This window comes from Ascaphus truei, chromosome 3, assembly GCF_040206685.1.
Source record: "Ascaphus truei isolate aAscTru1 chromosome 3, aAscTru1.hap1, whole genome shotgun sequence".
NCBI lineage: Eukaryota > Metazoa > Chordata > Amphibia > Anura > Ascaphidae > Ascaphus > Ascaphus truei.
The window spans coordinates 232,074,387-232,098,329 of NC_134485.1; the positions used below are offsets into that span (position 1 = coordinate 232,074,387).

The 23,943-nt window shown below is 41.8% G+C and overlaps 1 protein-coding gene across 1 annotated transcript in view; it reads left to right on the plus strand.

Moving 5' to 3' along the window:
• The first annotated feature begins 12,047 nt into the window (after nt 1-12,047).
• The window catches only part of XK (X-linked Kx blood group antigen, Kell and VPS13A binding protein), a 59,581-nt gene continuing 47,685 nt past the window's right edge, over nt 12,048-23,943 (plus strand). Inside the window, exon 1 of the mRNA XM_075590303.1 lies at nt 12,048-12,408. Coding sequence (XP_075446418.1) covers nt 12,164-12,408 — 245 coding nt within the window. The 5' untranslated portion in view covers nt 12,048-12,163. The remainder of the gene's footprint in view (nt 12,409-23,943) is intronic.

Consider the following 23,943-nt stretch of genomic DNA (forward strand, 5'->3'; position numbering starts at 1 on the left):
TCATACGCTCATAATATATATTTTCTTTAGCTGTGCATGCAATGTCTTGTATATAATGTATACCCTGCTCATTTATGTAACTGTACTTGTAACCATGTATTATTTGTTTTTCTCTGTGCCCAGGACATACTTGAAAACGAGAGGTAACTCTCAATGTATTACTTCCTGGTAAAATATTTTATAAATAAATAAATAAATAAGGTAAGTGTCTGCGCCTCACCCAAAAGTATGTGCATGTGTGTACGATTTCAAGTCGGAATAATAGAGAATGTGTGAATCTGTCCTGCGCTTCAGTGTGCAGTGTGGCAGTCTGAAATCGTGTCAGACACTGAGACAGCGCATGAGGGAGCTCCGCTTGGCCACAGAATTGACCGGTGCAGGGGGCTGTTGTTAACTTACCTCACCTGCATCTCCGGTCTGGGGCCTGCTCACCTCGGCTGCTTCTGCGTGCCACCGTCTGGAAGGGTACTGGAAACAATGGAGGATTCGGGCGCAACTGCGCATGTCTGATTCAGAGAGGCTGCTGGGATCTTCAAAAACTTTATTGATGGAACACACAAGGGCTAGCACCGCATTCTCCCCCTCAACGCGTTTCACCCTTAGGAATAGGGCTTCGTCTTGGAGTGGGGAGAAGCGGAAGCTGCCTGTTTAAATACAGAAAAGCCCGCGAAAACGGGGACATTTAAATTGCAAATTAAAAACATTAACCCCTCCAGCGCTTGTACCTGTTTATATAGATAGTCAATACAGTAATCAATGCTAAACATTTAATTCATAGTTATGACAATGTAATTGCAGTATTAGTTAAGAATATACTGTTTGTATTCAGGTCAATCATTGGGGATATATGAATGAATAATTAAAAGGTTGCTGCAAACACTGCTAGTGCATAGTTGAGTCCCATAGATAACAAGAACAGTTTATATCTTATCATTATGTTTGTGTATTGGATTATACTCAAACAAATCTAGTACATTATTGGTACTAGATTAAACTGTAAACTGTATTTAAGCTGATTAAACATCATTTGCTGGGCTCTCAGCCAATGCATGAATACAACAAGAGGAGATATGGTGAAAGAGGGGGGGGGGGGGAGAGGGAGGAGGGGGGAGGGGGGAGGGGGAAGTGAGGGAAAGGGGGAGGGGGGGGAAATGGGAAAGGGGGGGAGGGAAAAGGGGGGGGGGGTCATAGAGGAGGGGAAAATGATCATAGAGAGCAGCATATTAAACTGTATGCCTTCACCCTAAGGGCATTGTATCTTGACAGTTTATTTAGAAAGTTAAAAAACTTCAAGAAAGAAAACTTAAAGAAAACAGCGTAAATCCCAATCAATGTTGAGTCCGTTGGGCTGTAGAGAATTAAGTGTATGTATCCAGTGTGCCTCTCTCTGATGTAAAATCCTTAATCTATCCCCTCCTCGGGGTGGTAACACAATGTGTTCGATGGCACAACATCTGAAATTCTCCACAGTACCCAACGGACACACATTGAAATGCAATGGTACCGGGTGTGTAGTATCATGTTTTTTGATTAGTCTAAGGTGTTCCATTATGCGGATTTTTAGGACTCTACTAGTTAGTCCTACATATTGTTTATTGCACCCGCATTTTAACAAATAAATCACAAAACTGGTCTGGCATGTTATAAAAGTTTTGATGGGAAATGTACGTGTTTCATCGTGGTTCGAGAAATGCTTGGTCTTAATCATATTAGGACATATTTTGCAGTGCCCACATTTGAACGAACCAGTGAGTCTAGGAAACATAGACATATTAGTTCTATTAAGGTTGGTTGACTTTAACATACTGGGCGAAAGAAGGTTCCCTAATGTGGCAGCCTTTCTAAACACTATTTTGGGACCCATACTAACCAATTTGCCCAAAAGAGGGTCTAAAGATAGGGTGGTCCAGTGCTTGTGTATGATGGCTTTAATACAATTGGCCTGCTCACTATAATTGGTTATAAAGAAAGGGGTTCCCGTATCCTCCGCCCGTGTACCTTGTGGTTGTTGGCGAACATTCATATTTATGAGTTGTTCTCTATCGGTGTCTAAGGCACTTTGATATGCCAGATCTAGGTCCATAGCATTGTACCCCCTTGACAGGAATCTCTCCCTCATCTCGCCCGCCCTCTGTTCAAAAGATCCCAAAGTGGAGCAGTTCCTGCGTAACCGCAGGAACTGTCCCTTCGGAATACCTCTGACCAGAGGGCGTGCGTGACAGCTTTTAGCGTGAAGCAGTGAGTTTCTGGCATTTTCTTTTCTGTAAATGTCAGACTGGATTTTCTTCTCCAAATCGACATATAAATTCAGATCCAAAAATTTAATTTGGAATTTGTCATATGTATGAGTAAACCTCAAATTCAATATATTATCCGCCAGATACTCAAAAAACTTCAAAAGCTCTTCCTCCCCACCACTCCAGATCAAAATGAGATCATCAATATAGCGCTTGTAAAACGCTATATGATGTCTGAAAGGGTTTGAATCTCCAAACACGTGGGACATCTCCCACCAACCCATGAATAGGTTGGCGTAGGAAGGGGCAAAAGACGTCCCCATAGCTGTCCCACGTGTTTGGAGATAAAACTGGTGATCAAAAAGAAAGAAATTGTGCGTGAGTGAAAATTTGATACTATCTAAGAGAAAAGCTATATGTGCTGGGGACAGAGTGGAGTGGTTGTGCAGAAAAAATTCTGTTGCAGTGAGACCATGTTCGTGTTTGATAATGTTGTATAGGGAAGTTACATCTAGGGTGACCCAGATGTAATGTGTGTGCCAGCTGATGGGAGTGAGTAATGATAAGATGTGTTTGGTGTCTATAATGTGAGAAGGTAACGAGTGAACAAGTGGCTGTAAAAAGTGATCTATATATTGTGAAAGGTGTTCACCCAGTGAGCCTATACTAGAAATAATGGGTCTACCCGGGGGTGCAATCAGTGTCTTGTGAATTTTGGGTAGGTGATGAAAAATAGGGGTGATGGGATCTGGAGTGGTGAGGAAGTCCCGCTCATTTGGTGAGAGGATGTGTAACATCTCACCTTCATCCATGAGGTCCAAGAACTCTCTACTGAATTGGATGGTGGGGTCCCTGCCAAGGGTACGGTAGGTATCGGGGTCGCTCAGTTGTCGCTGTGCCTCTGCTACATAATAATCTCTGTCCAGCACCACAGTTGCGCCACCTTTGTCCGCCTTTCTCACTAGAATAGAATCGTTATTAGTTAATGTTTTTAAAGCTGTTCTTTGTTCCCCCGTTAGATTATCTTGTTGAAGTCCCCTGGTTCCTATACCTTTGGCTAGGAGCAATAGATCTCTTTCTATGGCTTTCTGAAAGATATCGATGTACTGCCCCCTCATAAATGAGGGATAGAACAGGGATCTCTTTTTAAACCCAGAATTGATACTGCCCAGAAATTCTACCGGGTCATCAAGTGTATTATTCTCATTGAAGAGATCCATAAGATCCTGCTCCCTGCACTGGTCTTCAAAACCTAGGGGAATTGAAACAGGGTTAATGTCAAATATGGGTAACACTGTATTGGGATTTTGATTCCTGGAAAAAAAGAAGCGTTTCAATGTTAATTTGCGTGTAAATTTGAATACGTCTACCATTGTAGAAAACAAGTTAAATTTGGTACTTGGTGCAAAAGAAAGTCCAAGGTGCAACATGGATAGTTCTGATTGTGTCAGTTTATGTTTAGAGATGTTTATAACATTACTGTTCTCCATTGTTAAGTTTTTAGCCTCTTGGATGGCATCCCAATGTGGGTTCTTTCTCCTGCCTCTTCTCGTCCTTCCCCGTTTTTTGAGGACTTCTGTGTGGCTGGTCTGTTGGCATATATCATCTCACTTGTTCCTGCCATCTCGTCCCCTGACGAGGGGTTGAAGTCACTCTCGGAGAATGAGAAGGATACAGCATGTGAAGAAGAATCATTAGCTTTGTTTCCCTTAAGGATTGATTTACCCCCTCCTTCTTTATTGGATTTCTTGTATTTGGGCTTGCCTTTGGTTCTAGATGGTAATTTCTGCCACATGTAAATCTGGTGCAAATCATAGTCCGCCTTGTCACGCTCAAATTTTGACTGTTTATTGAGCATAATGGTTTTCTCTTGTTTATTAAGTTTGCTAGCTGTTTTATTGTCTAGCTCCTTGAAATTATCCATTATTGAAAAGGCTTTCATTTTTCCTTGTAATTCCAAAATTTGTTTGGAAACTATTTTGTATTCTTGGGATTTTTGTCTAATAATCAGGTCCATTAATTTAAATGAACAGTCCTCAAGAATTATGCACCATTGTTGTTCAAATTCTACATTGGTAAAACCAAAGGAAGGGGTTTTGGTATGACGTAAGCCTCTGGGAATACGTTTTACACGTATATAATTTTCCATGGTCGTTATTTCCCACCAAATTCTTTGTCTTAGGAGTAAGCATTTCTCCAATTTAATGAAATGTAACTTGAGGTCCGCTGTGTCCTCACATAAAAATTCAGGGGTGTTGCTAAAAATAGCCTCTGCTCTATAAGTGCGATTGGCAGTGTTGCAGCAACTAAATAAAACCTCTGTATCGAGTACAGGTGCAGTGTCCATGCTGGTGCTGCCCTTTGGATGTGTGTGTATAGAATCCATGTGTTTCTAACACTGGATGACTTCCAAATGTTGCTGTCGCAATTTCAAGGAAGATAAGAGAATCCCAGGATTAGCTGATAGCCGCAAAGCTAAACACGAGCTGCTGACAGAAAGTAGTGCAAAGAATGTGTGAATCTGTCCTGCGCTTCAGTGTGCAGTGTGGCAGTCTGAAATCGTGTCAGACACTGAGACAGCGCATGAGGGAGCTCCGCTTGGCCACAGAATTGACCGGTGCAGGGGGCTGTTGTTAACTTACCTCACCTGCATCTCCGGTCTGGGGCCTGCTCACCTCGGCTGCTTCTGCGTGCCACCGTCTGGAAGGGTACTGGAAACAATGGAGGATTCGGGCGCAACTGCGCATGTCTGATTCAGAGAGGCTGCTGGGATCTTCAAAAACTTTATTGATGGAACACACAAGGGCTAGCACCGCATTCTCCCCCTCAACGCGTTTCACCCTTAGGAATAGGGCTTCGTCTTGGAGTGGGGAGAAGCGGAAGCTGCCTGTTTAAATACAGAAAAGCCCACGAAAACGGGGACATTTAAATTGCAAATTAAAAACATTAACCCCTCCAGCGCTTGTACCTGTTTATATAGTCAATACAGTAATCAATGCTAAACATTTAATTCATAGTTATGACAATGTAATTGCAGTATTAGTTAAGAATATACTGTTTGTATTCAGGTCAATCATTGGGGATATATGAATGAATAATTAAAAGGTTGCTGCAAACACTGCTAGTGCATTTCTCTTAGATAGAAATTTGCGTGAGTGAAAATTTGATACTTTCTTTTTGATCACCAGTTTTATCTCCAAACACGTGGGACAGCTATGGGGACGTCTTTTGCCCCTTCCTACGCCAACCTATTCATGGGTTGGTGGGAGATGTCCCACGTGTTTGGAGATTCAAACCCTTTCAGACATCATATAGCGTTTTACAAGCGCTATATTGATGATCTCATTTTGATCTGGAGTGGTGGGGAGGAAGAGCTTTTGAAGTTTTTTGAGTATCTGGCGGATAATATATTGAATTTGAGGTTTACTCATACATATGACAAATTCCAAATTACATTTTTGGATCTGAATTTATATGTCGATTTGGAGAACAAAATCCAGTCTGACATTTACAGAAAAGAAAATGCCAGAAACTCACTGCTTCACGCTAAAAGCTGTCACGCACGCCCTCTGGTCAGAGGTATTCTGAAGGGACAGTTCCTGCGGTTACGCAGGAACTGCTCCACTTTGGGATCTTTTGAACAGAGGGCGGGCGAGATGAGGGAGAGATTCCTGTCAAGGGGGTACAATGCTATGGACCTAGATCTGGCATATCAAAGTGCCTTAGACACCGATAGAGAACAACTCATAAATATGAATGTTCGCCAACAACCACAAGGTACACGGGCGGAGGATACGGGAACCCCTTTCTTTATAACCAATTATAGTGAGCAGGCCAATTGTATTAAAGCCATCATACACAAGCACTGGACCACCCTATCTTTAGACCCTCTTTTGGGCAAATTGGTTAGTATGGGTCCCAAAATAGTGTTTAGAAAGGCTGCCACATTAGGGAACCTTCTTTCGCCCAGTATGTTAAAGTCAACCAACCTTAATAGAACTAATATGTCTATGTTTCCTAGACTCACTGGTTCGTTCAAATGTGGGCACTGCAAAATATGTCCTAATATGATTAAGACCAAGCATTTCTCGAACCACGATGAAACACGTACATTTCCCATCAAAACTTTTATAACATGCCAGACCAGTTTTGTGATTTATTTGTTAAAATGCGGGTGCAATAAACAATATGTAGGACTAACTAGTAGAGTCCTAAAAATCCGCATAATGGAACACCTTAGACTAATCAAAAAACATGATACTACACACCCGGTACCATTGCATTTCAATGTGTGTCCGTTGGGTACTGTGGAGAATTTCAGATGTTGTGCCATCGAACACATTGTGTTACCACCCCGAGGAGGGGATAGATTAAGGATTTTACATCAGAGAGAGGCACACTGGATACATACACTTAATTCTCTACAGCCCAACGGACTCAACATTGATTGGGATTTACGCTGTTTTCTTTAAGTTTTCTTTCTTGAAGTTTTTTAACTTTCTAAATAAACTGTCAAGATACAATGCCCTTAGGGTGAAGGCATACAGTTTAATATGCTGCTCTCTATGATCATTTTCCCCTCCTCTATGACCCCCCCCCCCTTTTCCCTCCCCCCCTTTCCCATTTCCCCCCCCTCCCCCTTTCCCTCCCTTCCCCCTCCCCCTTTCCCTCCCTTCCCCCTCCCCCTTTCCCTCCCTTCCCCCTCCCCCCTCCCCCCTCCTCCCTCTCCCCCCTCCCCCCTCCTCCCTCTCCCCCCGCCCTCTTTCACCATATCTCCTCTTGTTGTATTCATGCATTGGCTGAGAGCCCAGCAAATGATGTTTAATCAGCTTAAATACAGTTTACAGTTTAATCTAGTACCAATAATGTACTAGATTTGTTTGAGTATAATCCAATACACAAACATAATGATAAGATATAAACTGTTCTTGTTATCTATGGGACTCAACTATGCACTAGCAGTGTTTGCAGCAACCTTTTAATTATTCATTCATATATCCCCAATGATTGACCTGAATACAAACAGTATATTCTTAACTAATACTGCAATTACATTGTCATAACTATGAATTAAATGTTTAGCATTGATTACTGTATTGACTATCTATATAAACAGGTACAAGCGCTGGAGGGGTTAATGTTTTTAATTTGCAATTTAAATGTCCCCGTTTTCGCGGGCTTTTCTGTATTTAAACAGGCAGCTTCCGCTTCTCCCCACTCCAAGACGAAGCCCTATTCCTAAGGGTGAAACGCGTTGAGGGGGAGAATGCGGTGCTAGCCCTTGTGTGTTCCATCAATAAAGTTTTTGAAGATCCCAGCAGCCTCTCTGAATCAGACATGCGCAGTTGCGCCCGAATCCTCCATTGTTTCCGGAATAATAGAGACCCTATATTGTCTATATACATATATATTCATCATGTAACTGGTTAAAATAAGTAATATGGTATTAAGTTAGAAAATAAATTGGAAAATTATAAGCTGTCTCTGCAAAGATAAGAAGATAAATCAGTCTCAAGACGGGCAGGTGTAGAAATGTGTTACGTGACTTAAGAATCTATCTTGTTTTATTAATTTCCACTTTGTATGAAGCTTGATATGTTTAATGTCTGCTGAGTTGAATAGTATAGGATCAAGAGTTCGGGATCAAGAGTTAGTTAAATAAGTTAGTTAGTAGTTAGATAATACAGTATAGATCGGTCTTAAAAGATTAGGAACATAGTTAATCCTATAGTTACTTAGTGACAGAACAAAGAGGGTTTTGTAAATCAAAGTAAATATTGCTAAATGAAGAAACAGTATTCTAATGTTGATGATTGACTAAGAACATTGGGATGACAGTGATAAAAACAGGTAATTGCTACGTTAAGACTGGTTACAGAAAATGTATAAAGAGTGTATTTGGATGTATAGAATTCAGAATCACTTAACACCACCAAGCTAAGAACAACCAAACTAAGGATTCTCCACTCTATAAATAAATTCTATATGCTTGAAAACCTGATGTAACTGACTGAAATTATGCTGTAAATGATGGTTTCTATTGTCTCTGAATAAATTGAGAAAATAACTGGACCGTGGACTATTTGATGTATATTGAAAGGTGGGACATTTATTTGCACCCATCTAATGAGCTAAATGTTCAGTGCGTGCGTGCGTGGTGAGGAAGGTCTTATCTTCTCCAGAGAGGCCCAACAACATCAGAACGCAAAACCTACCGTATGCTACTCAGGGAAGTAGTTCTAGCCATTTTCTTATAACTTATTCCAAATCTTTCTGCTCTGCTGTCCCCTCTCTTTCGTTTTTACCCCTTAAACCATGCACATTATCACCCCTGGCTACGTTGGAAGACACATCAGGTTCCCCACATAACCATCATGGACGCCCCAGGCTGCCCACATAGCCATGTGTGGACCCAGATGCCCCCATGCGATTGGGTATTAAATCCACCAACTTTTGCCTCGGGCCAGACCCGCAGCCCTTATGGTGGCTAAGGCTACATGTGGGGCCTCTGCCTTTCTAAGAAAGCACTTCATTGACAAACATTCCCCAATTCAGAGGCTCCTAAGAAGTTCAATTTGTAATTCATTATAAAAGAAACAAAACCATCTACATTATTTCTATTAGAATCGTTAGATTTGTTTGAGGAAATCAATCGGACTATTACATTTTGTAAAAAGAGTTGCTTTTTTTGTCCCGCTCTGTGGGATTGCACCTATAAACGGTGATAAAGTGCAGATTGGGGCACTATTGCACAAAACTCCTTTTTAGGTCTTATGCAGTATAATGAATCACCCCCTGTCATGCAGAGTGCTGAAAAATGCTTTTTAATATCTAGATTTCCATAATTGCAAAAAAACTAATTATGAGCATGTATCAATGAAAGTTTAAAAAAAAATGTAGGCACTTTACAGCTGACACCATTGCACAGACAGTACAAGTAGGAGACATGGTAACAAACAAGCAATGGGGGAGCATGGGATTAGAGAAGCATAAATAATGACGATAAAATGTTGACAGTAGTTCCAAAGGTAAGGTAAGGTAGGGGGTAGGCTATATATACTAAGGTACTTACACGGCCATGTGTAAGCAGACACAATAAATGGTAGCTTTCTTAAGGCGAACTTCGCCTCTCCCAGCAATAGTGGATGAAGATTGGTAGGGTTAAAGGGAATATATATATATATATCTGTACTCACACGGCCCAGTGTGAGCAGTTGCAGAGGGTTGGTTACTTTGGGGTTAAATTTAACCCATCCACATATGTTGGCCTCACAATGGGGGCTGTCCTCAAACTTCAGGTCAGCATAGGACTCAATCCCCAGTTCCAGGCGTCAGGCAGGGTCTCCCCCCAGGTGTTATGATGTGGGGGGGGGGGGGGAAACAAGTGAGGCACGATTTCAGTTGAGTGAATTCAGAAAATACATTTATTATTTAAAACAACAACGGGACTCACATACATAAAGGATGGACCCCTGGCCTCCTCACGCAGTCCAGGATCGGGTGTTAAGCAGCTGTTTGACATGGTACCTTCAGATTCTGTTACCTGCTGTTCTCAGTACCTGATTCATTTATTACACACTGTGTGGTTTTAGTTTTTTAGTGAAAGTTTTGTCTACTCTCTGACACTCACTGTTATTAAAGTTTTAACAAGTTTGAATTGTAACCCTTGGGAATACAGCACTTAAATACTTTGGTTAGAACTGTAGTAGATGTTGTTTTCCCTTTTAACATGAAAGACCTATTAACACATGCTTAATCTGCATTACGATTGTTTCCGATAGATATTAAATAACGCTCCAGCATAGCACTAACGAGAGCGATACTGTCTGCTGTATGTATATTACCACACATTCCCAATACCATCTTAAAACTTCTGTCCATTCTATAAAGGAGACGACAAAGAAGCCCAATGCTACATCCAACATGACAAAAATACACAGTAAAATACTTATATATTCTCTTGAAAAAGGGTAATTTAGTTTAACCCTTTGGCCAAAGCGTTGTAAGCTTGCGAGCCACGACAAGGCAGACACCTGTTCGCAAGGCCTAACACTACCAGATAAAATACTAATATACCTCTATTAGGATTACAATTCTCATTTACCTCTATTAGGAGGGAGAAAGACCACATCGGGTCTATATCCAGCAGAATGAAAGGACCTACTAAATTGGGAAGTGGGGAGGGGTGGGCTTAAACCCTGGGAAGGAGGAGCCACTAACCTCCAACAGCTGAGACAGCTGAGAATAGGTTAACAAAACACACAAAACCCCAGGAAGCTCTTTTTGGGAACCCCTGAGCCCCCACAAAATATATATGTATATTAGTGTAAAAAATGAGAGCTATTGAGAGTGGCATATATATACAACAGACGACAGAGAAGCCCAATGCTACATCCAACATGACAGAAATACACAGTAAAATACTTATATATTCTCTTGAAAAAGGGTCATTTAGTTTAACCCTTTGGCCAAAGCGTTGTAAGCTTGCGAGCCACGTCAAGGCAGGCACCTGTTCGCAAGGCCTAACACTACCAGATAAAATACTAATATACCTCTATTAGGATTAAAATTCTCATTTACCTTTATTAGGAGGGAGAATAGGTTCTATATCCAGTAGAATGAAAGGACCTGCTAACTTGGGAAGTGGGGAGGGGCGGCTTAAACCCTGGGATATATAAGTATTTTACTGTGTATTTCTGTCATGTTGCATGTAGCATTGGGCTTCTCTGTCGTCTGTTGTATACATATGCCACGCTCAATAGCACTCCTTTTTGACACTAATATACATATATATTTTGTGGGAGCTCAGGAGTTCCCACAAAGAGCTTGCTGAGGTTTTTTCTGTTTCATTCTATAAAGGAAACTCTTCTTCAGGATTTGCTGTGGAGGAATATGTAGCATGATATAAAGAATGCTGACATGAATCTCATGTGTAGTTGAGGATTTATGTGGGTATACATAAAATGGCTGAAGTTAGTAAGATGTAGCAGATGTTATTGCACCTGTCATCGTGCGATTTCGCTTTACCGCAGTAGCAAGTTTTACCAGGCAATTTGCGTTATCGGGTGATTTGCAATACAAATCCCAATTAGTGCCTTAAAGAGTGATAACGTGCGCAATAACATCTGCTTACATCTGTAGTATGATAGTACTTTTAGTATCATCAGAAAACCTACCATGTTATTATAGAGACCTGAAGATATAGTCACATTAATTCTTTCTTTGCCAGTGAGGCCACAACACAAGTACAATGCTTTGCTGGCCGGCTGGCTGCAAAGAGAGTACATGCTTTGGCTGAGTAGGAGAAGTGTACATTTTACATGGAAATATCACTAATTTAAAACCCGAATCTGTTTCTGAATGAAGTTAATATCCTGCAATAGTATCGCTCAGCTATTCTGCCAAATACAGGAATTTCAATAGTAGGGAGATATATGTATCATCTTCAGGTCCCCAGTATACAGCTGAAAGCATCAGCATCACTGAATGAGAGTCCATACAGGGAGAATACAAGACGGTGTGAGAGAACCATATAGAGTTTAGTATACAGTACAAGATGTGTGCATATACAGTCTGTGTTGCACCAGCCTTCCAGCTCACACACTATGTTTTTTTTAGTAGCAGTCAGAGATAAAATACACCACCTTCTGTCTCCCAACTGCAGCAGTAAAACCAGCCAGCACCAGCAGCATCACTGACTGTGCAACCAAGCTACTGAATGTGAGGGGGGAGAGACAGGGAGAAGAGAGAGAGAGAGAGAGACAGCGAACAGTGGGGGAGGGCAGGGGATGGGTGGATAAGCAGTGTGTGCTTCTGCCTGCCTGCCTGCAGCACATAGATAGAGCAGCTCCCCCCCCCCAGCCCGGGGCAGCAGTCGGTGCTGTGTTTATTTATAATATTGTGAAACCAGATCCTGATAGACCAGCATGAAATTCCCCGGCTCAGTTCTGGTGTCTGTCACCCTGTTTGTGGCAGAGACAGTGACGGCCCTGTACCTGGGCAGCACATACAGCTCGGCCGGGGACAGCATCTGGCAGTCCCTGACCCTCTTCTTCTGTCTCCTGCCCTGTGTGTTGGTGCAGATGAGCCTCATCTTCATCCACCGGGACCTGAGCAGGGACAGACCGCTGGTGCTGCTGCTACACATACTGCAGCTGGGACCCCTGGTCAGGTGAGCAGTGGGAGGAGGACTTGTAGACGTCCAGGGTGGGTCATGAAGGAAGCATTTTCACTGCTTCATTTCCTTGCTCTTTCTACCTTTACTATAATATGGCTGACTGGTGGTTGGGTTACCAGTGACCACTCCCTTCGCATTATCACCTGCATTGTATCAACCCTCTCCACCCCCTGCCAATACTCAAGCTTCCCACACAGCTGAATTGTAGGTGCCAACTGGAAGGCTGATGGGAGATGATGTCAGTATGGAGAAAATACATGGGTTGTTTAAAGAGGGGGTTTATGTATGGAACTCTCCATTCCCCCTACATTTGTAGAATTGATGGGCATCTATAAAAAATATTTGACACCCTAATTAAATCATGAAGAACCATAAAGAATATATACTTGGTACAATAAATGACAGTATTTTACACCTGCTGCTCTATATACTTTCCAATTATAGTCAAATGTGCATGCCCTTACTCTAAAAGTATGTTCCTATTCTTTTGAAAAGGCAGACTTACATATTCATTAGGTCCCTACTAAAATCCATAGACCTTTCTACTGTAAGTGGCAGAAAGGCTTTACTGTCTGGAATAAAACAACATGACAGATGCAGTCAGATATAGTTCACTTGGGAGGGAGAGTCAATAAACTACAGTACTAGGATAAGACAAGGTGGGGATTCTGGGAGAGGAAATAGCAATGTCCATGGTAAAGTGGCAATAAACAAAACAATTTGTATTAAGTCAGGATTTCATTCCTCTTTAGCAAAAGCATGCTTTCATGTGATGCATTTAGCTTAATGTTGATTTCTTTATATTATGGACAATTTATTTCTATATGCTATGAAGCTGGCTACTTTTGACTCTTCAACCCAAATTCTCTTACTTGATCACTGCACCTTTTCAGTGCTGAGTAGATTTTGGCTGCAATTAGGGGTCAAAAACACTCTGTATCCCATTTTGCTGTACAACTGAGTAAGTATCACACTTTCATATAACCCATAGTTTGTGTCTTTTCACCCTTCTGCTATTTGATGCATATTTATCTGTAATCAGAATTTCCTTCATCTGTGGTGTTCTGCCTTCAGTGTGGACTTGACATGTGGCTTCCACCGGACTGTGCACCATTTTAGTAATTTGTTCCCATAACTGCATTCTACTCTTATTTTGGTTAATGCTCATGGTAATAAATAATTATTTAAGCACATTTAAAAGCTCAGTCTTGATAATTATAGCAGATTGCCAGGTTCCATCTTAAGTGATCTGTAGAAATATAAAACAGCCGTTTTCACTATCATTTGAACCTCTGTAGGTTTCATAAACATTTTCCAATAACAGATCCTCAAATCAGTTTGTACTGTATGTTATTGGCTTTGTAATTCTTGCTTAAAACTGCTGATTTTATTTGTTATTGTTTCATAGTGTGTCCATGTAACAGCATGTGCAGTGATAATTTAGGATAAAGAAATGCGTTGTATTTCAAATAATTGATCTACTGTATGCATGTTTATTTTGTAGAGCTATTTACTGATTTGATTCTAAAGCAAAATATGTATCTTCACTGTATTACTTCTTTATATTTAAGCAATGTAAGCACAATGGCAATGTATTTTTACTGAGACCATTATATTTCACTATCTTCACTCTATTCGTTGTACATATTGCATCAAATATTCACTCTTGTGCACTCTGACCCACTTACAGTATGATGAGCAGACATTGACAGTTTTGTCTGCACACTGTGGACACAGTAATAGAGTTACCATTATACATAATCACCAGGACATATAGTGCAGCATGTCATCGTGGTCATATGATTTGGCAAACCCACTCCTGGGTCTACTAACCTAATAAGGAAATCTGACCGCTGGCTAATCTCTGGCTCTTCTTAAAGTGTACTGTACAGTACATGCAACTTTGAAAATTCTATTACATTCATCTAACTATTTCAGATACATTTTCTTTTGTTCTATTTTGTGCTGGCGGGAAATGTATTAAACTTGTTTAAGTTTTTGCACTTGTTGCTAAACTCGCCACCACAGACCAGGTATAATACCTGTACATAGCACAATGAAAGAGGAAAACGTCACCAGTTACAAACACAAGCTTGCATGCAGCCAATTTGAAAATCCTCCCCAGTGGTGGCTGTGTCTTAAACAAAAAGTGGTACTTCACTTAATGAATTCTAAATGTATGTTAGAAAGATATAAACAATATTTATGTTTAGAATGCAGAAAGGGAGAGATGTTTCCAAAAATAAGGGAAACTATCCATTTACGATGAAAAAAGTACTGGTACTCTGAGGTTGTACTGTACAGTAGCTTGAAAAGTCATCCATAGCCAATAGAACTGTCATAGTTACACCACTGATCCTCCCCTTATTGCTCCAAAAACAACTCTAGTAACAATATCGACTCAACGTGCCTTTGCAACCCTTAATGTCATTTAGCCTTTAGTAAGTAAAGTTGTTTGTTGGCTGTTTTTTTTTTTTTTTTAATGTATTTATGAATTATTTTGAGAACAAAAAGATTTTTTAGTGTATATGAGAGAATAAAAATAGATATCGGAGGAAGAAAAGCCAATTTCAAAAGCCAGCTCGGGTTTTTTTTTTTACATTTTATATTGATGTTAGGAGGATATTTATTAAAGTAAGGTAATGCTAATAGGGCCACTATCACACACAATCTCTCTTTGAAGGAAATAAGCGTTTAATTGCAATCGCGAGCTGATCTGCACTATCGCTGTTCAATGTATTTAACGTGGTGTTAATGTTATTTCAAATAATGTTGTTTGCAAACTCATAAGAAACAGCATTATTTCTTATTCACTATTCTCCACAAGATTTCCTGAGGTACAAAGGGAGCTTCACTAGTTTTTTTTGCATATTGTGTTTCTAGTTATTTTATTCTGATTTTCACTAGATCTCTTTGAAATCTGGTCTCCACCCTCTACACTCCACTGAGACAGCACTAACAAAATGATCAATGACTTACTTACAGCTAAGTCTAAGGCCTGGGACATGGTGCAGGGAGCGGCGCTGGGCAGCGCTGACGCTCATGCTCTCCTGCTTAAGCTGGAGATTTTTCTTGTCCCTGCATGAGTGTCTGCGAGCGCGCTTGTGTGCCGGGTGGGAGGCTTTCGGGAGGCGAGCCTGGAGGCGGATTGGGAGGCAGGGCTAGCGCGCCACGTCACGACGCCGATGACGCGGACTGCCATTGGCTTCTGGCAGTCACGTGACCGGCCCTGCGCTTGCATGAGCGGCAAAATTTTAACTTGCCTGTCTCCTGCATTTCCACACGCCTCTGCACGCCTGCGTAAGCGCAGTCTAAAGCCGCGCTGATAGGGATAATGTTTCACCTCAGCGCGGCTCAGCGAGCCTCAGCACGGTCTTTTTGACCATATCCGAGGCCTATGGGTTATATGCCGTCCCAGGCTTACTGTGACTTAATAAGTTGTGACAGGCAGTTGACTTGATTCCAATGAAAACAAAAAGATCAGAATGGCAACAGGTCCTGCATAAATGAAACTCACCAGCCGGGGAATGAATAAAGTAAAACAAACTTTATTTAGACTACATTAAAAAATTGGACATCCACTAACAAAAATAGCTCCTCCTCCCACGCGTTTCACACCGTCAGTGGCGCTTTCTCAAAGAGTATGACAAGAGGGGAGAGGGAACAGATATTTAAACCCCTCCCTTCTGATTACAAAATTGCACAAACATGTGTGCTAGCTAATTAGTCTTGAATACAAGTTAATGGACACCAAAGCATGGCAGGAATAAGGTTCCATATAGGTAATGATGATAAAAAACAATAATAAAAACAGCTTGGAACATAATGATGTATACAAATATAGTAATGAGTAATAGTAATGCATAGATTACATTGTATTATATACTCAAGTAACAATATATGTGAATCTGATCATATCATAGTGTTTAGCATTCAGAAACAAAATTAATGACATTTGAAAAGTAATTGGTGTCAATAAAATCCAGCTGAAATTAATATTTCATATAAAAATAAATAAACTAAAGAACTTTAGGAGTAGATTAACCCATGATGTGAATATATCATGTCGGCCACATTTATAAATGGTGCCGATCTTGAATTCAATTTTAATGAATTCAAATATAAAGAATATGAGTTTATATAAGTCTCAGTGAACAATTGATACAAAAGTCACTGATAGCCAGTATAACTTCTATTCTGCTCAATGTATGGTATAATGAGAAATATCTATGGGTCACACTTGACGTTTCTTCACTCTACACTATTATTTCTCACACTGATGGTCTCAATGCCACACGTTACTTTCTAGAATCAGACGCTACACTTTCTCCAGCTCACATTATTTTTTTGTTAGACAGTATTCACTTCCTATTAACACATAATTATTTCATGTTCGATGGGCAGTTCTACCTCCAGACACATGGGACGGCCACGGGGTCATGTTTTGCACCCTCCTGCGCCAACCTGTTCATGGGTTGGTGGGAGTGGTCCCACGTGTTTGGAGATAGGAATCCCTATCGACACTTTATCACCAGTTACCATCGTTACATTGACGATTTGCTTCTCATTTGGCACGGCACTATCACCCAATTACATTCTTTATAGATTTTATCAACACCAATCCCTTCAATTTGCACATCACATACCGTTATCATCACCACCACATCCACTTTCTTGATCTTTATCTATACGTTGAACCGGATCTCAAGGTTCGCACGGATATTTTCCGTAAGCCCCATGCTTGTAATACTCTTTTACACGCAACAAGCTGCCATCATCGCAGTCTGTTTCGGGGTGTTCCATATGGGCAATTTCTGCTGCTACGCAGGAATTGTTCCACTGTGGAACACTTCGAGAACAGTGCTAAAGATCTTTTTCTGAGATTTCTCGACAGAGGATATGATTTTCAAAATATACAAGATGCATATTTAAATGCTAAAAACAAATCGAGACAAGACCTGATAAATTCAGACACTTCAAGTTTTTCAAATAGAAATAAAAAAAGAAAATTGATGTTGGTACTAATCATGATTCTCCTTTTTTTATCACCCAATTTAGCAGCCAAGCAACCACTATCCAATCTATAATTAAAAAACATTGGAAGATCTTGGCCACAGATCCTTTATTAAGAGACGTGGCCTCCTTTGATCCAAAATTTGTTTTTAAATAATCTTACACAGTGGGTAACATTGTATCATCCAGTGTACCAAGACAAAATGTAATTGATAACAAAATAAATTTCTGTCCAGGGTTGCTTGGTTGTTTTCCCTGTGGGAAATGCAACATTTGCAAATTCATACACAAGACAAAATACTTTACAAATAGTGATGAGACGAAAAAATATAATATATTGTTTTTCATCACATGTAACACTGAATACATCATATACATGCTTACATGCGGTTGTAAAAAGCGATACTTAGGACTGACGTCTAGGGCTTTTAAAGTCAGGATCCAAGAACATGTTAGATCTATAGTCAAAGAGGATCTGACGTTACCAGTGTCTCAACATTTTAAATACTGTCAAAACAGCTGTTTGGTGAACCTCAGCAATTGAACACATTAAGCCTCATTTACGAGGAGGGGACAGAATTAACATCCTCCATAAAAAAGAGGCTTTTTGGATATTTACAATGGATACACTTGTACCTAAGGGTTTGAAAGCCCAATGGGACCTTATGGCTTTCTTATAGATGTATCTCTATAGAATTATCTGTGTTCCTGCTGCACCTCTAGATAAGATTCCCAAACTGCTGGGCTGTCCAATGTTACTCTGCTACATCTCTGTACAATTTGATATATCCTTTTCTCTCCTGATTATATAGTTTAAATAACAACTTTGGATCAGGGTTGATGTGAATTTTCATTATATTGATTGTTTCTTATTATCCAATTTCAAATAACCTCTCATTATACCATACATTGAGCAGAATTGAAGTTATACTGGCTATCAGTGACTTTTGTATCAATTGTTCACTGAGACTTATATAAACTCATATTCTTTATATTTGAATTCATTAAAATTGAATTCATGATCGGTTGCATTTATAAATGTGGCCGACATGATATATTCACATCATGGGTTAATCTACTCCTAAAGTTCTTTAGTTTATTTATTTTTATTTGAAATATTAATTTCAGCTGGATTTTCTTGACACCAATTACTTTTCAAGTGTCATTAATTTTGTTTCTGAATGCTAAACACTATGGTATGATCAGATTCACATATATTGTTACTTGAGTATATAACACAATGTAATCTATGCATTACTATTACTCATTACTATATTTGTATATATCATTATGTTCTAAGCTGTTTTTATTATGGTTTTTTATCATCATTACCTATATGTAACCTTATTCCTGCCATGCTTTGGTGTCCATTACTTGTATTCAAGACTAATTAGCTAGCACACATGTTTGTGCAATTTTGTAATCAGAAGGGAGGGGTTTAAATATCTGTTCTCTCTCCCCTCTTGTCATACTCCTTGAGAAAGCGCCACTGACGGCGTGAAACGCGTGGGAGGAGGAGCTATTTTTGTTAGTGGATGTCCAATTTTTTAATGTAGTCTAAATAAAGTTTTTTTTACTTCATTCATTCCCCGGCTGGTGAGTTTCGTTTATGCAGGACCTGCTGCCATTCTGATGTTTTTGTTTTCCATTGGAGCAACGTGGATCGGAGAGACGCAGCTAAGGGATGCAGATGCTCTTTACAAGTACTGCGTGGCCATGAGGAGAGGGGGATGGTGACTTATATTGAGTATTCTTTGCCTACTCCACACCGATTACAACACTTTATGAGAATTGATTGGACACTATTTCAGTTTAGCCCAAGAGACTTGACTATACTGTCTTTAGTCTCATTTCGGCTTCTCATCGTGGGGAACCATCTCTATCGTGTATTCCTCTCCCCCATACATAGTGCCTATTTCCCGGATGCCCTGCTAACGTATATATTACTTTATACACCTTCCTAACATTGCAGTGCTTCCTGGAGCTTGAAGCCAGTTTTGTTTTTTCATGCAGTTAACTTGATTCCTTCTTTCATACAAAATTGAGTCTTCTTTGAATTTCTGATGTTTATTGTGGGAACATGAACAGAAAGGAAGGGAAAACGTATGTGGATGTATAAAAATAAGGAATAGGTAAGAAACAATACTATCACAGGGAGCAGTGGGGAGAGACCCGGCAGAAGGCAGCAAACTCTGAAAATAACAAACTACAGGCAGCCCCTGAGGTAAAAAGGAAGGAACCAAACTTGGGTGGGAAAAGTGTGGTTGCTGAGGCAACAGGCTGAATGACAGCTCTACTGCAAAGACGCATAGCAACAGGGGGCAGGAGTGGGCAAAATATACTGTGCAACACAAAGGCAGGAAACAAGGAGAAATATAGAACTGGAGACAGAACAGGTAATTTCGCCTTACTAATTCTCCTGGAGTTCTCTACTGCCTTTGACATTGGATCGCCCACTTCTCCGGCACACTCTCCTTCATTCCACCGACTTCCATGATGATGACACCCAAATTTACCTTTCCTCCCCTAACCTATCCCTGTCTCTCCTGTCCTTTGTCATCAACTGTCTCTCTGCAATATACTCCTGGATGTACCACATGAAAATTAGCATGTACAAAGCAGAACTACTAATCAGTTCCCCTTTCACTGTCACCCCTACACCCTTTCTCTACATCGAGTCAATAATACGACAATCCCATCAACACCCCAAGCTGCTGCCTAGTTGTCATAGTTGACTCTGTCCTCTCCTTTCTTCATCACATTCAAGTCCTGCCATTTCCACCTCTGAAATATTGCTAGAATATGCCCTTTGTTTACTCATGATGCAACTAAAAAAATAAATCACTTGCTCGTCTTGTGTCATCTTCTCCAAGCTGGCATTCCCCTCTTCCCACTGTCCCAACTCCAATCCAACCAAAATGCTGCTGCCAGACTCACATACCTCACTCACCGCTTCACTTATGATGCGCAACTACCCAAATTCTTACACTGACTTCCCATATCCTCTAGAATGAAATGCAAAAGCCTAGCTCTGACTTACAAAGCTCTAAATGAAGCTGCCAAACCCTTTAATATTTCAGCCCTTCTCTCCAAAAGACACGTGTAGTTGCCCCCTCCATTCTGCCCATGACCTCCACCTCTTCTCCCTTACTGTAGCTTCTCATTCCCACTTATTAGGCTGCAGCCAGGCAGGGAGAGAGCGCGCTGGCGCTCATGCGCATGACAACACGAGCTCCTACTCGGCCGGGCGATTTGTGGCCGCCTAGGTGTGCGCGTGGGGGGAGGGGGGCGTGTCGGGGGGGCACGGCCAAGACGTCACGGAGCTGAGGGCGAACTGCTTACGTGACGCACAAGCGGCAGATTCAAATTTGATTGCTCCAGCAAGCAGCTAAGTGCCGAGCATGCGTGCCCGCTCAGCATCACCCTGGATGAGGCCTAAGGCTTCTCACGTGCTGCACTTTCTCTCTGGAATTCCCTACCATGCACCATTAAACTCTCCTGGCTTTCAAATGTTTCAAAGCTCCCTGAAAACTCATCTTTATATGGAAGCCTATCTGGCATCCCTCTAATATACACCCCCCTTAGGCATGCCCCTTATTCCCTCTTGATCAGTGGTCCCCCAACCTTTTTGTGCCCGAAGGCACACTTGAGAGTTCAGGAGAGAGTGGCTGGCACCAATCCATTAATGCACGTACACACATTACACTTACCTTGGGGGGTGACCTCCACTGCACATGGATGGGGAAGTTGGGCCTGAATTCAGGCGAAGATCGGTACGAGAAGCATGCAGTAGCTGTTGGCAGCACGGTCCTGTAAGAGAATTCGTAGTCGGTAAACAAGCAGAGGTCAGGGCTGGCGGTAGTAGTGCAGAGTCCAGGCGACAGGCAAAAGGTCAGGGCAGACAGAAGGCAGCGAGGTCTGGGTCACGGTCCGGGGTCAACAACAGGGATTCCAAATAGGCGAAAGGGTAATGCGTGACAGCGAAGATCAAACGGAGCTGCAGCAAACAGAACTTTGCTCGGCAACTCCCACCAGGAACTGCAGCCTAAGGTCTCGTCCATGGGGGTGCTGAGCGGGCGGGCTCACGCTGGCCGCGATGAAACACATTGCGGCAATGTGTGTGGCCAGCGTGAGCAAGCGCCTGCGCCTGCACCCGCTCAGCGCTCAGATCAAGCAAATTTGAATTTGCCGCAAGCGCATCACGTGACTATTTAATACCTCTAGTCATAAATCCCGCACTACACAGGGGGGAGGGATGAGCTCTATTCACATTCAAAGATGCACTGTTTTTGGGTAAAACCCTTGCCTGCTTTATTCAATGTAACATTACCGGAAGAAGAGATCAGTGTATCTCGAAAGCTCACACAAATAAAACATTTTGTTAGCCACAGAACGGTATCGTCTATTCATTTTTGATTATTAAAGCTCTGCTAACACGTACTGATACCTATATAAATAAAAATAAATATGATATATGATATAAATATATCCATAAACCCACACAATTTAAAAAAATCTAAATATTAATAAATATTATAAAAATATATAATAAAATACATAATAAATGTATACAAATATCAAAAAGTGATAGAACGAATTAGTCAAACAAATGAAATGAACAGTACTCAATACAAGGGCCAGACATCTACTCAATACAAGGGCCAGACATCTATTTCTTCATTCAGACCTAAGGGAGCTAAAGTTTTGTTATTGGGTGTGAAGGGGGTACTTAGCCCAGGGTGAGTGGTTAGGCCTACCAAGTTGGTAGCGGGAGGAGTTGACCCCTTCATCATGGCCGTCAACAGAAATCATGGGGCCCAGGACAAATGAAAGGAGCAGCCCCCCCCCAACCCATAACGCATCTACCACAAAAAAGTTTTTTAGAGCGCAACTTTAACTTAACTGTTTCTTGTGTAACGGGTATTCCCTGTGAATACAGACACTAGTACTGCTGTGTATACCTGTGTGGCTCTCAGGAGCCTAAGCCTCCGCTCGGGGAGCCTGGGGTACATACATATAATAACAATCTCGTGGTGCAACGCCTCCACCTGGGAGGGATCCCAACAGAGTGGGAGGAGGCCCTCACAGGAAACAGTCACGGTAAGCAAATGGTTGTAAATCAGGACAGGCTTTACTGCATATATGAGCATAACGTATACCAATCACATTCAAGGTTAGCACTGCATTAGGATATAACGTAATCCCCACACCCACCACCGTGTACCCCCACACCGTGTCCACAGAATAACCCCCCTTGTCCCGTGGTCAGCGCTGCCACGATGTGAGAGTACTCGTGTGTGCACGTGCGTAACGTTACCTGCCTAGTGTCTCGGCACCTGGGCATTAAAGATTCTTCGCAAAGGATTAGACGAGCTTTCTGGCGATGTCCGGTCCCTCGGGTTAGAAGATCTGTGAGGGCGGTCCACCCTTGGTACAGTTCCGCTCTCTCTGCGGAGCAGGCTTGATCCCAAGCCTCTGGATGGGGAGCGCAGCGTCCGCTGTGTCCCTAACTAGCACATGACAGTAAGGGGCAGGGTCCCTAACCTGGGGCCTGTCCCTGAAGCAACACAAACTACTAGATGGCTCAGGGCTAACTGGGGCCTAGGGGGCTGCTGGCCTAGTGCAGGGAGTCACTGACTCCTGCACCCTCACCTCCTTCCCCTAGCCTCTCCTGGTGCCGACTAACGTGCTTCTAAACCCCGCAAAATGTATCTATCCCTCTGCAGGGAGATTCTACAGCCCTATTGGCTCCCTGGTGTCACGTGGGGTCCCCTAAGGCTCATGGGACTTGTAGTCCCTGCTTAGAGCCCTTGTCTCATTGGTGGCGTTCGCCAGCAAGGTGAGGGGGGCGACAGGCAGAGGGGGACCTGGTTACACTTGTTATTGTTAATACGGAAAAATACCCAATGCTAGATCCAATGTGACAAAAGGCCTGGGGGGATTCAGTATGGGCCTGGAGGGGGTTAAATATGGACCTGGGGGGGTTCAATATGGGCCTGGGGGCTACATATACATTTCACTTGAAAAAGACCACATAGTGGTCGAAACGTTGTGTTTCTCCATGACTAAATAAATTGAATATAAATAAAATTCGCAGTGACCTGGATCATCTTCTTTACTCTAACCCAGGATTCTCCAGACAGGTATTCCTTTAACCAGGAGCAACGGTATCGGTAGGTATTTTTTATCTCTTTTGGTGTGCAGCATTGCATCTATCTTCTAGGCTACATATACACACATATATGCAGAGCTTGACAAATCACCCAAAAATCTACTCGCCGAACCAAAAATCTCATCGTCACCTAGCCCCGCCCCACTTTTCAAAAATGGAATAAATTCCTAATAAGAATTGTGTGAGAGTGTGTGACTGGCTGGCTGGGTGACTGGCTGACTGGGTGGGTGACTAACTGACTGGGTGACTGACTAACTGGGTGACTGACTGACTGGGTGGGTGACTTTGACTGACTTGACTGACTGACTAGGTGGGTGACTGACTGACTGGGTGGGTGACTGACT